The sequence below is a fragment of the Equus quagga genome, chromosome 1 (genome assembly GCF_021613505.1).
Source record: "Equus quagga isolate Etosha38 chromosome 1, UCLA_HA_Equagga_1.0, whole genome shotgun sequence".
In the NCBI taxonomy this organism is placed as follows: domain Eukaryota; kingdom Metazoa; phylum Chordata; class Mammalia; order Perissodactyla; family Equidae; genus Equus; species Equus quagga.
The window spans coordinates 60,223,292-60,237,404 of record NC_060267.1 but is presented as its reverse complement, the minus strand read 5'-3'; the positions used below and the strand labels follow the sequence as shown (position 1 = coordinate 60,237,404).

At 43.2% G+C, this 14,113-nt stretch overlaps 1 protein-coding gene across 1 annotated transcript; it reads left to right on the top strand.

Moving 5' to 3' along the window:
* The first annotated feature begins 7,877 nt into the window (after nucleotides 1-7,877).
* LOC124244769 (calicin-like) lies at nucleotides 7,878-9,650 on the top strand. Its single transcript, XM_046671646.1, has one exon. The coding sequence runs from the start codon at nucleotides 7,878-7,880 to the stop codon at nucleotides 9,648-9,650; it is 1,773 nt and encodes a 590-aa protein (XP_046527602.1).
* Nucleotides 9,651-14,113: the final 4,463 nt, after the last annotated feature.

The following is a 14,113-nucleotide window of genomic DNA, read 5'->3' as shown; positions in this document are numbered from 1 at the left end:
GCACGTTTACGTGGGCTGCAACAGTAGGCACCAGCAGCCTGAAGCCCCTCCATGACGGCCCCCATGGCAGAAGAGGGAATCCAAAGGACCACTGTGACTACGAGGAGGGGCCCAGGCCCAGTTAGCAACTGAGGATAGGGTTCTTGGTTGGTGCAGTATAAACAGCTGCTCCCCCACCACACCAGCAGAAACAAGTGGAAGGAGCAACTAAACTCTATCTCTATGTGGAGGCACAAAGCTACAACATCAAGCAATATGAAAAAATACATTAAATCTCCAGAACAGAAGGAAAATAACAAATACACAGAAAACAATCCCAAAGAAAATGAGATATATAACCTAAATGACGATGACTTCAAAACAGCCATCATTAAAATACTCAATGAGTTAAGAGAGAATTCAGATAGACAATTCAACAAGTTCAGGAGCTATGTCACAAAAGAGTTTGATATGATAAAGAAGAACCAAAAGAAATACTGGAAATGAAGAACACAATAGAGGAGATTAAGAAAAATCTAGATGCAGTGAACAGTAGGGCTGATAATATGGAGGAAAGAATTAGCAATTTGGAAGATGGGAATATAGAAATGCTGCAGGCAGAGGAGGAGAGAGAAGTAAGACTAAAAAGAAATGAAGAAACTCTCCGAGAATTATCAGACACAATTAGGAGATGCAACATAAGGATTATAGGTATACCAGAGGGAGAAGAGAAGGAGAAAGGGGCAGAAAGCCTATTCAAAGAAATAATGGCTGAGAACTTCCCAAATCTGGTGAGAGAGATGGATCTTCAGGTGACAGAAGCCAATAGATCTCCAAACTTTATCAATGCAAGAAGACCAACCCCATGGCATATAGTAGTGAAGCTAGCAAAAGTCAATGACAAGGAGAAAATACTAAGGACAGCCAGGCAAAAGAAACTAACCTACAAAGGAACCCCCATCAGGCTATCAGCAGATTTCTCAGCAGAAACTTCACAGGCTAGAAGAGAGTGGAATGATATATTCAAAAATCTGCAGGACAAAAACCTACAGCCGAGAATTCTCTACCCAGCGAAAATATCCTTCAAATACGATGGAGAAATAAAAACTTTCCCAGATAAACAAAAATTAAGTGAGTTCATTGCCACAAAACCTCCTCTTCAGGAAATCCTCAGGAAAACCCTCATTCCTGAAAAACCGAAAAAAGAAAAGGGGCTACAAAACCAAGAGCAGAGGAGATAAGTAGAAGGACAACAACAGAGAGTAGCAGCTCTTCATCAGAACAGATTAAACCATGGGACAAGAAACAAAGGAAATTGAAGAAAACCGGAAAACAAGACATAAAATGGTAGTGGTAGGCCCCCACATCTCAATAATCACTCTAAATGTAAATGGATTGAACTCCCCAATCAAAAGACACAGAGTGGCAGGATGGATCAAAGAACAAGACCCAACAATATGCTGCCTCCAGGAAACACACCTCAGCCCCAAAGACAAACACAGACTCAGAGTGAAGGGATGGAGAACAATACTCCAAGCTAATAATGAACAAAAGAAAGCAGGTGTCGCTATACTAATATCAGACAAGGTAGACTTCAAAGCAAAACAGATAAAGAAAGACAAAGAGGGACAGTATATAATGATAAAAGGGACTCTCCACCAAGAAGACATAACACTTATAAATATATACGCACCCAACACAGGAGCACCAAAATTTGTAAAGCAACTCTTAATAGAACTGAAAGAAGACATCAACAACAATACAACAATAGTAGGGGACCTCAACACCCCATTAACACCAATGGATAGATCATCCAGACAGAAAATCAACAAGGAAATTATAGAATTAAATGAAAAATTAGACCAGATGGACTTAATAGATATATATAGAACACTTCATCCAAAAACAGCAGGTTACACATTCTTCTCAAGTGCACATGGAACATTCTCAAGGATTGACCATATTTTGGGAAACAAAGCAAACATCAATAAATACAAGAGAGTTGAAATAATATCAAGCATCTTTTCTGATCATAATGCTATGAAACTAGAAATCAACTACAAGAAAAAAGCAGAGAAAGGTGCAAAAATGTGGAGACTAAACACACTTCTGAACAAACAATGGATCATTGAAGAAATTAAAGAAGAAATCAAATATTATCTGGAGACAAATGAAAATGAGAACACGACATACCAAATCATTTGGGATGCAGCAAAAGCAGTCCTAAGAGGGAAATTCATCGCAATACAGGCTCACCTCACTAAACAAGAAAAAGCTCACATAAGCAACCTCAAACGACACCTAACAGAACTAGAAAAAGAAGAACAAACAAAGCCCAGAGTCAGTAGAAGGAGGGAAATAATAAAAATAAGGGCAGAAATAAACGATATTGAAACAAAAAAGACAATAGAAAGGATCAATGAAACAAAGAGTTGGTTCTTCGAAAAAATTAACAAAATCGACAAACCTTTAGCCAGACTCACCAAGAAAAGAAGAGAGAAATCGCAAATAAATAAAATTAGGAATGAGAGAGGAGAAATCACAACAGATACCAATGAAATACAAGGGATCATAAGAGAATACTATGAAAAACTATATACCAACAAATTGAACAACCGGGAAGAAATGGACAAATTCCTAGACTCCTACAATCTCCCCAAACTGAATCAGGAAGAAATGGAGAATCTGAATAGGCCAATCACAAGTAAGGAAATAGAAACGGTAATCAAAAACCTCCCCAAAAATAAGAGTCCAGGACCAGACGGCTTCTCTGGAGAATTCTACCAAACAATCAAAGAAGACTTAATACCTATTCTTCTCAAACTATTCCAGAAAATTGAGGAAGATGGAGTACTCCCTAACACATTCTATGAAGCCAGCATCACTCTGATCCCCAGACCTGACAAGGACAACACAAAGAAGGAGAACTACAGGCCAATATCACTGATGAACATCAATGCAAAAATCCTCAACAAAATTTTGGCAAACCGAATACAGCAATACATCAAAAAGATTATACACCATGATCAAGTGGGATTTATACCAGGGACACAGGGATGGTTCAACATCTGCAAGTCAATCAACGTGATACACTATATTAACAAAATGAAAAACAAAAACCACATGATCATCTCAATAGATGCAGAGAAAGCATTCGACAAGATCCAACACCCATTTATGACAAAAACCCTCAACAAAATGGGTATAGAAGGAAAGTACCTCAACATAATAAAGGCCATATATGACAAACCCACAGCCAACATCATACTCACCAGACAAAAACTGAAAGCCATCCCTCTGAGGACAGGAACAAGACAAGGGTGCCCACTTTCACCACTCCTATTTAACATAGTACTGGAGGTGTTGGCCAGAGCAATTCAACAGGAAAAAGAAATAAAAGGAATCCATATAAGCAATGAAGAAGTAAAACTCTCGCTGTTTGCAGACGACATGATCTTATATATAGAAAACCCCAAAGAATCCATAGAAAAACTATTAGAAATAATCAACAACTACAGCAAAGTAGCAGGGTATAAAATCAACATACATAAATCAGTAGCATTTCTATACACTAACAATGAACTAACAGAAAAAGAACTCAAGAACTCAATCCCATTCACAATCGCAACGAAAAGAATAAAATACCTTGGGATAAACTTAACCAAGGAAGTGAAGGATCTATACAATGAAAACTACAAGACTTTCTTGAAAGAAATTGACGACGACATAAAGAGATGGAAAGACATTCCATGCACATGGATTGGAAGAATATACATAGTTAAAATGTCCATACTACCTAAAGCAATCTACAGATTCAATGCTATCCCAATCAGAATCCCAAGAACATTCTTTACAGAAATTGAACAAAGAATCCTAAAATTCATATGGGGCAACAAAAGACCGCGAATTGCTAAAGCAATCCTGAGCAAGAAAAACAAAGCTGGTAGAATCACAATCCCTGATTTCAAAACATACTACAAAGCTACAGTGATCAAAACAGCATGGTACTGGTACAAAAACAGGTCCACAGATCAATGGAACAGAATTGAAAGCCCAGAGATAAAACCACACATCTATGGCCAGCTAATCTTTGACAAAGGAGCAGAGGGCCTACAATGGGGAAAAGAAAGTCTCTTCAACAAATGGTGCTGGGAAAACTGGACAGCCACATGCAAAAGATTGAAAATTGACCATTCTTTTTCACCACACACCAAAATAAACTCAAAATGGATCAAAGACCTAAAGATTAGGCCTGAAACAATAAGTCTTCTGGAAGAGAATATAGGCAGTACACTCTTTGACATCAGTTTCAAAAGAATCTTTTTGGACACTATAACTCCTCAGTTGAGGGAAACAATAGAAAGAATAAACAAATGGGACTTCATCAGACTAAAGAGCTTCTTTAAGGCAAGGGAAAACAGGATTGAAACAAAAAAACAGCTCACTAATTGGGAAAAAATATTTACAAGCCACTTATCCGACAAAGGGTTAATCTCCATAATATACAAAGAACTCACAGGGCTTAACAACAAAAAAACAAACAACCCGATCAAAAAATGGGCAGAGGACATGAACAGACATTTCTCAAAAGAAGATATGAATATGGCCAACAGACACATGAAAAGATGTTCATCATCGCTAATCATCAGGGAAATGCAAATCAAAACTACACTAAGATATCACCTTACACCCGTTAGATTGGCAAAAACATCCAAAACCAAGAGCGACAAATGTTGGAGAGGTTGTGGAGAAAAAGGAACCCTCCTACACTGTTGGTGGGAATGCAAACTGGTACAGCCACTATGGAAAACAGTATGGAGATTTCTCAAAAAGTTAAAAATAGAAATACCCTATGACCCAGCCATCCCATTACTGGGTATCTATCCTAAGAACCTGAAATCAGAAATCCCAAGAGTCCCTTGCACACCTGTGTTCATCGCAGCATTATTTACAATAGCCAAGACGTGGAACCAACCTACATGCCCAGAAACTGATGATTGGATAAAGAAGATATGGTATATATACACAATGGAATACTACTCAGCCATAAAAAAAGACAAAATTGGCCCATTTGCAGCAACGTGGATGGACCTCGAGGGTATTATGTTAAGCGAAATAAGCCAGTCAGAGAAAAATGAACTCTATATGACTCCACTCATAGGTGGAAGTTAATATATTGACAAGGAGATCTGATCGGTGGTTACCAGGGAAAAGGGGGGGTGGGGAGAGGGCACAAAGGAGGAAGTGGTGTACCCACAACATGACTAACAAAAATGTACAACTGAAATCTCACAAAGTTGTAACCTATCATAACATTAATAAAAAAAAAATGGGCAAAGGATCCGAATAGATATTTCTCCAAAAGAGATGTGTAAATGGCCGATAAGCACATGAAAAAATGCTCAACATCATTAGTCCTTAGGGAAAAGCAAATCAAAACCACAATGAGATACCACTTCATATGGCTAAAATAAAAATGACAGATAATAACAAATGTTGGAGAGAATGTGGATAAATTAGAACCCTCATACATTGCTAGTGGGATCATAAAATGGTAAGCAGTTTGTCAGTCCCTCAAAATGTTAAATGACTCAGCAGTTCCACTCCTGGGTATATCCGCAAGAGAACTGAAAACATAAGTCCACACAAAAATTTGTCCACAATGCTCACAGCAGCCTTATTCATAGTAGTCACGAAGTAGAAACAACCCAGATGCCCATTAACTGATAAATGGATAAATAAAATGTGATATATCCATACAACAGAATATTATTCAGCTGTAAAATGGAATGAAGTACTGACACATGCTACAACATGATGAATCTTATTTTATTTTATTTTTTTTGCAGGGGAAGATTCACCCTGAGCTGACATCTGTTGCCAATCTTCCTCCTTTTTCCTTCTTTTTCCCCCTCAAAGCCCTAGTACATGGTTCTGTATAGTTGTAAGTTCTTCTGGTTCTTCTATGTGAGCCACTGCCACAGCATGGCTACTGACAGATGAGTGGTGTGGTTCTGTGCCAAGGAAGCAAACCTGGGCCGCCAAAGCAGAGTGTGCGGAACTTTAACTGCTAGGCCCTCAGGGTTGGCTCAACATGAGGAATCTTGGAAACATTATGCTGAGGGAAAAAGGCTAGACCCCAAAGGCTACATATTGTATGACTCCATTTACAGGAAATGTCCAGAATAGTCAAATCCATAGAAACAGAAAGTAGATTACTGGTTGCCATAGGCTGTGAGGTAGGGGAATTGGGAGTGACCACTACACTAATCAGCACAGGGTTTCTCTTTGAGGTAATGAAAATATTCTAAATTTAGATTGTGGTGATGGTTGCACAACTATGAATATACTAAAAGCCACTGAACTGTATGCTTTAAAGGGGTGAATTTTATGGTATGTGAATTATACTTCAATAGAGCTATTATAGACAGCCTGGTGGTCTACTGGTTAAGATTTGGTGCTCTCATCACTGCAGCCTGGGTTTGTTCCCCACTCAGGGAACTCCACCACCCATCTGTCAGTTGTCATACTGTGGCATCTGCATGTTGCTGTGATGCTGAAAGCTACGCCACTGGGATTTCAAATACCAGCAGAGTCACCCATGGTGGACAGGTTTCAGCAGAGCTTCCAGACTAAGACAGACTAGGAAGAAGGACCTAGTCACCCACTTCCGAAAAAATTGGCCATGAAAACCCTGTGAACAGCAGCAGAGCATTGTCTGATGCAGCGGAAGGTGAGAGGATGGCACAGAAAGACCAGGCAGGGCTCCGCTCTGCTGTCCACAGGGTCTTTAGGAGTCCGAATCCACTCAAGGGCACTAACAACAATATGGCACCTAGCGTTTATTGAACATTTGCTGTGAGCCAAACTCTGTGCTAACCCTCTCTAGTCTTTTCTCATGTACACTCTTAACAACCTATGAAGCTATCTCACACCTGAGGAAACTGAGGTTTAGAGAGTCTGGGCAATGTGTCCAAGTCCACACTTGATGGGGAGAGCTGACCCACCGCAGCCCCCAACCTTTTACAACTAGAGCCTTGGAAATATTCAGAGGACGTCCTGGTTTGCCTAGGAACTGACGTAATCAGGGCTTTAGAGGCCCTCCCATCCCCACTCTCTGGATGCTGACTCTGGCATCCCTGCTCCATGGAGTGGTCCCCACCTCTCCCTCTGTTTTAAAGAAGAGTGGTCTCTGTGGCCACAAAGGTCAGAAGCCAAAGGACGGAGGCTTTCTTCTCTGATGGCCAGAACCTTGGCAGAGAAAGCTATTTCCTTGCCTGAGAATCAGAGACTGGGGAAAGCTGAGTAGTGAGGAGCTTCCGGGAAGGGTGGAAAGAGTACTAAGTTCCAGAAGGCTTGGGTTCCAGGCCCTGCTCTACTTTCTATTTCCAACTGGCTGTGTGATCTTGGGCAAGTCCCTTCTCTCGTCTGGGCCTCAGTTTCCCTCCTGTACACTGAGACGATTCTTCTGGATGATCTAATAATCTCTTTCCTTCCCCCAGCCTCCCTTATCCCTCCTTGCACCACCACCTACCCAACTGGCTCTGATATTCCAGAAGCAGCCTTGGACTGAGCTTTGAAGTTCCCAGGAGTCATAACCCATCTCTGAGTTTCCTCCTGAGATCTGGGCCCTGGGCCCAAGTCCTGATAGGGTACCTGGCCTTGGCAGGTTGGAGCCTTCAGAGGGGAGAAAGACCCTGAGCCTCTTGAGGAAGGCCTCAGGGGGACCTGCATTGTGATGACCTCATCGACTCTATGACATCATCCTCTCTCCCATCCTCCACTCCTCCCCCATCAACTGCTCTGCAAGTGACCATGAATCTGAATCCCAGTGGCCTGAGAGAATCTTTTCTCCAGTACCTGCTGCTGACCTTCTGCCTCAGCTAACAAGAAACATCATGGAATTGGAATTCACCGAGAAAAACTACGACAGCTTCCTGCTGCAGAAGCTCAATGAACAGAGGAAACGCAAAGAGTACTGGGACGTGGCCCTGACTGTGGACAACCATGTCTTCTTTGCACATCGCAACGTGCTGGCTGCTATCTCTCCAGCAGTGAAAAGCCTCATCTCCAGAAATGATGTGAAGAGCACCAATGAGCTCTTTATCACCCTTGATCCCAACTACCTGAGTCCGGCCACGGTGGACCAGCTCCTGGACTACTTCTACAGCGGCAAGGTGGTGATCTCAGAGCAGAACGTGGAGGAGCTCCTTCGTGGGGCCCAGTATTTCAACACACCACGCCTTCGAAACCACTGTAATGATGTTCTGATTAAGTCCATCCGCCATGCCAACTGCCTGCGTTACCTCATCTTGGCCGAGATGTTTGGGCTCAAAGAGGTATCAGACTTGGCGTACTCTGGCATCCGCGACAACTTCCACTACTGGGCCAGTCCTGAGGGCTCCATGCCTGGTGACTTCATGTGCTGTCCACCTGTCATCTTTGGCCGTCTGCTTCAAGATGAAAACTTGCATGTGCTCAATGAGGACCAGGCTCTCAGTGCACTCCTACATTGGGTGTACTTCCGGAAGGATGAGCGGGAGAAGTATTTCAAGAAGTTCTTCTATTACATCAATCTCAATGCCGTCTCCAACAAGACACTGATGTTTGCCAGCAACAAGTTGATGGACATGGAGAACAGCTCAGGCCACACATCCCTGATTGAGAGTGTCCTTGTGGAACGACAGCAGGACAGGCCATCCAGCCTGCTGAGCTACCAGCGGAAAGGGGCCCTGCTTGATTCGGTGGTCATCCTTGGTGGCCAAAAGGCCCAGGGCCAGTTCAACGATGGAGTGTTTGCCTATGTCATCCAGGAGAACCTGTGGTTGAAGCTCTCAGAGATGCCCTATCGAGCAGCAGCACTTAGTGCCACCTCTACTGGTCGCTACATCTACATCTCTGGTGGCACCACAGACCGGATTTCAGGGCTGAAGATGTCTTGGCGGTATGACATGGATGATAATTCCTGGACCAAGTTGCCTGACCTGCCACTTGGTCTTGTCTTCCACACCATGGTGACCTGTAGGGGGACAGTGTACTCAGTGGGTGGGAGCATTGCCCCAAGGCAGTATGTCTCTAACATCTATTGTTATGATGAATGGAAAGAGGTCTGGTCCCTGGCAGGGAAGATGAGCATCCCTATGGATGGCACAGCCGTGATCACCAGGGGTGACCAGAACCTGTACATTGTCACTGGGCGGTGCTTGGTGAAGGGCTATATCTCCCGAGTTGGAGTGGTGGACTGCTTTGACACCAACACTGGGGAGGTTGTCCAGAGTATCACCTTCCCCATCGAGTTCAACCACCGGCCCCTGCTCTCTTTCAATCAGGACAACATCCTCTGCATGCACAGCCACCGGCAGAGCATGGAAATCAACCTGCAGAAGACAAAGGCCAACAAGATGAGCACGTTACTTCCTCTCTTGCCCAACAGCTGCCCCCTGGATGTGTCCCATGCTATATGCTCCATCGGAGATGGCAGGGTGTTTGTATGTGGGGGTGTCACCACAGCCACTGATGTTCAGAAAAGGGACTACACCATCAATCCAAACGCCTACTTGCTGGACCCAAAGACAGGCGAGTGGAAGACCCTGGCCCCCCCACCAGAAGCACTGGACTGTCCCACTTGCTGCCTAGCCAAGCTACCTTGCAAGATTCTTCAAAGGAATTAAACTACTTCTAGTTGGGAGAATAATTAAATGCATCATTATTTACAATTTAATGAGAGAGAAAGAGAGGAACATGGCCTGTGGGTTCCTTCTTAGTGTTCCTGTCTGTGTTTGGCCCTGAAGGGGAGATCCTGGGCTAGGGCTGCTCTCACTGGAGGGATCCAAGCTGAGGTGCAATGGAGTTTCTGGTGGGGGGGACTGAGGCATCTCCCGGGCACTGGCCAGGGTGGTGTCTGGAAACCCCCTGATCTGTCCCCTGCAGTCACCTGGAAGGCATGTGCTAGACTAACAGGTGAAGCAGTTGCTTAGAGCTGTGAGGCCTCAGGCTCCTCCAACACTCACTTCCCTCGAGTCTGCCCGGGAAGGCAGGTGGGCCAAGGCCAGGTCTGGGAGAGGAGCCTCCTGGCTGGGAAGGAAGAAGGCGGTGTGGGCCAGGCTCAGGGATGAGGCAGAGGGAACCGGGGAGGCCGGGTGACTTGGTTGTTGTATTCGACCACGCAGCTGTGGTGTATTTGTGACTCATTTGTGGGGCACTTGGGGGGTTACTTAACAGTTGTTTCCAGAGAGCAAGTTTCATGGAGAACTTTCTCCAGGAATGTGAGTCTGAGGGACTGGAGGTGATAGAGAGGTCATCAAGGGAGAGAAAAGAAACCTATGTCTCTATTGGAGAGCAGCTTGGGGATGAGGTGAGATGACAGGATAAGAGAGACAGGGTGATGTAGTAGTTATGGTATAGACGCTGGGGACAGATGGCCTGATCAAATACCAGTTACACCACTTACTGGGTCATCCTGGGTGAGTTACTTACCATCTCTGTGCCTTAGGTTCCTTATCTGTCAAAGAGGGACAATAAGAGTGCCTACCTCACAGGATGACATGAAGTTTAAATGAGTTAATACATGCAAAATGCCAAGGACAGTCCCTGGCATATATTAAAGGGCTACAGGAGTACTTTTTTAGAAAGAAAAAAATGGGTGAGGCAAGGGTCCAGGCTCTTGGGCCCTTAGATTAAGTGAGGTCCCATCAAATGCTCTTTGAGATCCCCTCCCTCAAAGCCTCAGTGAGCTTTCCTCAGTTCTAACTCCCTCTGTTTCCCTTTCCGTCATGTGTGTACTCAGACGTAATCCTCAGCAATTTAGAAGGAACTGACCGTGTCCTGCAACAGCTGTAGAATCTTCATTCATCCCGTCTCTCATTCATCCATGAATTTACTTTCTCCTCCAATGACCACTTCACACACACACCATCACTGAGGTCTCTCTGTGCAGGGCCCTGTTCCAGGTGCTGGGGCCACAGGCATGACGGAGACAATCCACGTCCCTGGGAGGGCGTATCTGTGCCAGTGCCCTGCAACGGGAGTATTATGCAAACCACATGAGTAATTTAAATATTTCTAGTAGCCACAGTAAAAAGGTAAAAAGAAACATGTGAAATTAATTTTAATTTTAACTCAATATATCGAAAATATTATCATTTAAATAAGTATTCAATGTAAACATTTATTAATAAGATATCTAATGTTCTTTTTTTCATACTAAGTATTTGGAATCCAGTGTGTGTTTTACACTTAGAGCACAGCTCAGTTTGGACTAGCCACAGGCACAAGGCCCCAGGAGGCTAGTGGCTCTTATCAGACAATGCTGGATACTTTATGTATCCTGATGGTTCAGATCTGCTCCATCTCCTTCCTTTTCCCACTCCGCCCTCCTCCACCTGCTCAGCATCATCTTCTTGACCTCTCTCTTGGCTGGCCTCTCTCTTCAAAGCCTACCCTCTGCCCAGGCCTTACTTTCCTCCTTCCAGGCCAGGACCTTGGACTTCACAGCTGACCCTCTCTACCCTGGAACTTCTCCCACATTTCTCACTTCTCCAACCCTGGGCAGCCCCCTCCTCTGCTCACCTCTCTGCCGTCCACCAGCTGGAAGAGCAGGGTCTTACAGATCCACGCAGCTAAGCCGAGCTGCCCCTTCCGCACCCCACCAGGCTTAGCTGACCACTGAGTCCCCTCTCTCTGACTCCAGAGGCCACTCCCCACAGCTGATTTTCCAGCCCTCTCTGGGGTCCTGGGGCCCCGCTCTTCCCCTGTCTTCTTTCTCGGCCACCTACCTCTCATTCTGGCACCAGAGCTCGAGAGAAATAGAGTCAGATGACCTGAGCTCCACAAACATTCCCGTGTCCACCAAAACTCTCTCCAGAGCTCCTGCTGTTGAGCACCTCGGAGGAAGAGGCGTCCTTCCGCGATTCAAAGCTCGTGCCTCCCCTGTGTCTTCATTGTGTCCCCTCACAACTTCTCAGCCTCCTTGGTTCCCTCTCTCTCCACATCCCCTTCCCGATTCTTCTCTTCATCCCACACATATTCTCAAGTTTGCCCTATCCTGAAAGCAAACCCTCCTCAGCTCTGAGGTCTGCCTCTTGCCATCTGCCCATCTCTTTCCTCAGCTGAGCTTCCTGAATGTTGTCTGTGCTCTCTGGCTCCAGATCAGTCTCTAACCCACTCAGCCTGGCTTCTGTTCCCACCATGCCCCCCAAGTGTCTCCTGACGACACTGTACTCTTTGTCCTTTGCTCAGCATTCTTTCTTTTCCTTCCATTCCTCTTCTGTATAGTGTTGTGTCACAGGAATCCATCATTTTATTTATCTAGTCTCCTGTTGATGGACATCTGGGTTGTTTCCAGTTTGGGCAGTGTCAAACAATGCTGCTCTTGTGAATGTATCTTGGTGCAGGTGTACTCAAGTTTATCCAGGGTACATACCTAGGAGTGGAATTGCTGTCTTCATTGCTAGATAATGCCAGACTCTTGCAAAGCGATTGTGCCAATTCACATTGCCATCAGCAGTGTACAGGAAGTCCTGTTGCTCTACATGCTTGCCAATACTTAGTATTGTCCAACTTTTTAATTATAGCCAATCAGACGTGAATAGTACTCAATGTGATTTTCATTTGCATTCTCTTGACTGATAATTAGTTAAGACCTTTTCATGTTTATAGGCCTTTTGGATTTCCTCTTTTGGGAAACATTTGTTTCTTGTTTCTATTTGGTTGACTGTCCTCTCTTATTTGCTTGTTGGAATTCTTAATACATTCTGGAGGTGTTCATGTGGAAAATATCTTTTTCAGTTACACATGTGGAAAATATTTTCTCCCACTCTGTGGCTTGCCTTTTCACTCATATATTTTAATCTAATTAGTCTGATTTGTCTTTTCATTTTTGGTTACTGCTTATTGATACTTGAAGAAATCTTTCTCTACTCAGAGGTCACGAATTTCCCAGATGGATATGTAATTGACCCAGCACCAATTTTCCCCCTTCTCTGCAGTGCCACCTGTGTTGTAAATCACATGTCCATACACGGGTGGGTGTGTTCATGGGCTCTCTCACTCCATTGTCTATTTGTCTGAGCTGTGCCAATACCATAGCTTGATCATCTCCTACACAGATTAGAATTAGCTTGTCAAAATCTACCAAGAACCTGTGGGGATTTTGGTTGTGATTGTACTGAATTTATAGACCAATTTAGGGAAATTTCATTGAGTTACAATGTCAATTTTTAAAATTCATGGACGTGGTATATCTCTCCATTTTGGGGAGTCTTCTTTAATTTCTCTTAAAGTTTTATACTTTACACTGTAGAAGACCCACACAACTTTGGTTAGATTTATTCCTAGGAACTTGACATTTTAGAATTATGTGTCTGTGTGTGGGTATATATAGTACATACATTATATGTACATATAAATACACATATATACATATTTGTGTTTTTAAAAATTTCATTTCGTCCTTTTATACTTAGTCTATAGAAATATAGCTGATTTCTATATGTTGAATTTGTATTTAGTAAATTGTAGATCTTCAGATATTCTGGTTGTGAGCCCGTTATCAGTTGTCCATGTAAATATCTTCTCTCTAGGCAAAATGAATCACAGCTCTAAATGTAAAATGTGAAACTACAAAACTTTAGAAGAAAACATGGCGAAAATCTTTGTAATCTGAGGTTAAGCAAAGATTTCTTAAATATGACACCAAAAGTATGATCCATTAAAAAATTGACAAATTAGATCTCATCAAAATGAAAATCTTTTCCTTTGGGAAAGAAACTGTTAAGAGGATGAAAGGACAAGCCACAAATTGAAGAAAATGTTTGAGAATCACCTACCTGGCAAAGGAGTTGGGTTCAGAATATGTAAAGAACTTTCTAATAACTTACTTGTAGACATTTCCATACTTTCCATACACAATTAGATCATGTATAAACAATTACTTGTTTTTTTTCTTTGCAGAGCTTTCCTCTTTTCCATGTTTGCTAAGAGTTTTTTATCGTGATAGATATTGAATGTTCTGCATCTACTGAAATTAGCATGTTTTCTCCTTTAATCTATTAATAGGACAAGTCCCCATTATTAATTTGTCAATGTAAAACCCTCCGTCTTTTCCTGGGATAAACCTAACTTGGTTATGACGTGT

Excerpts from the sequence above, each read along its gene's own strand:
- LOC124244769 (XM_046671646.1), top strand. The coding sequence starts at position 7,878 with ATGGAATTGGAATTCACCGAGAAAAACTACGACAGCTTCCTGCTGCAG.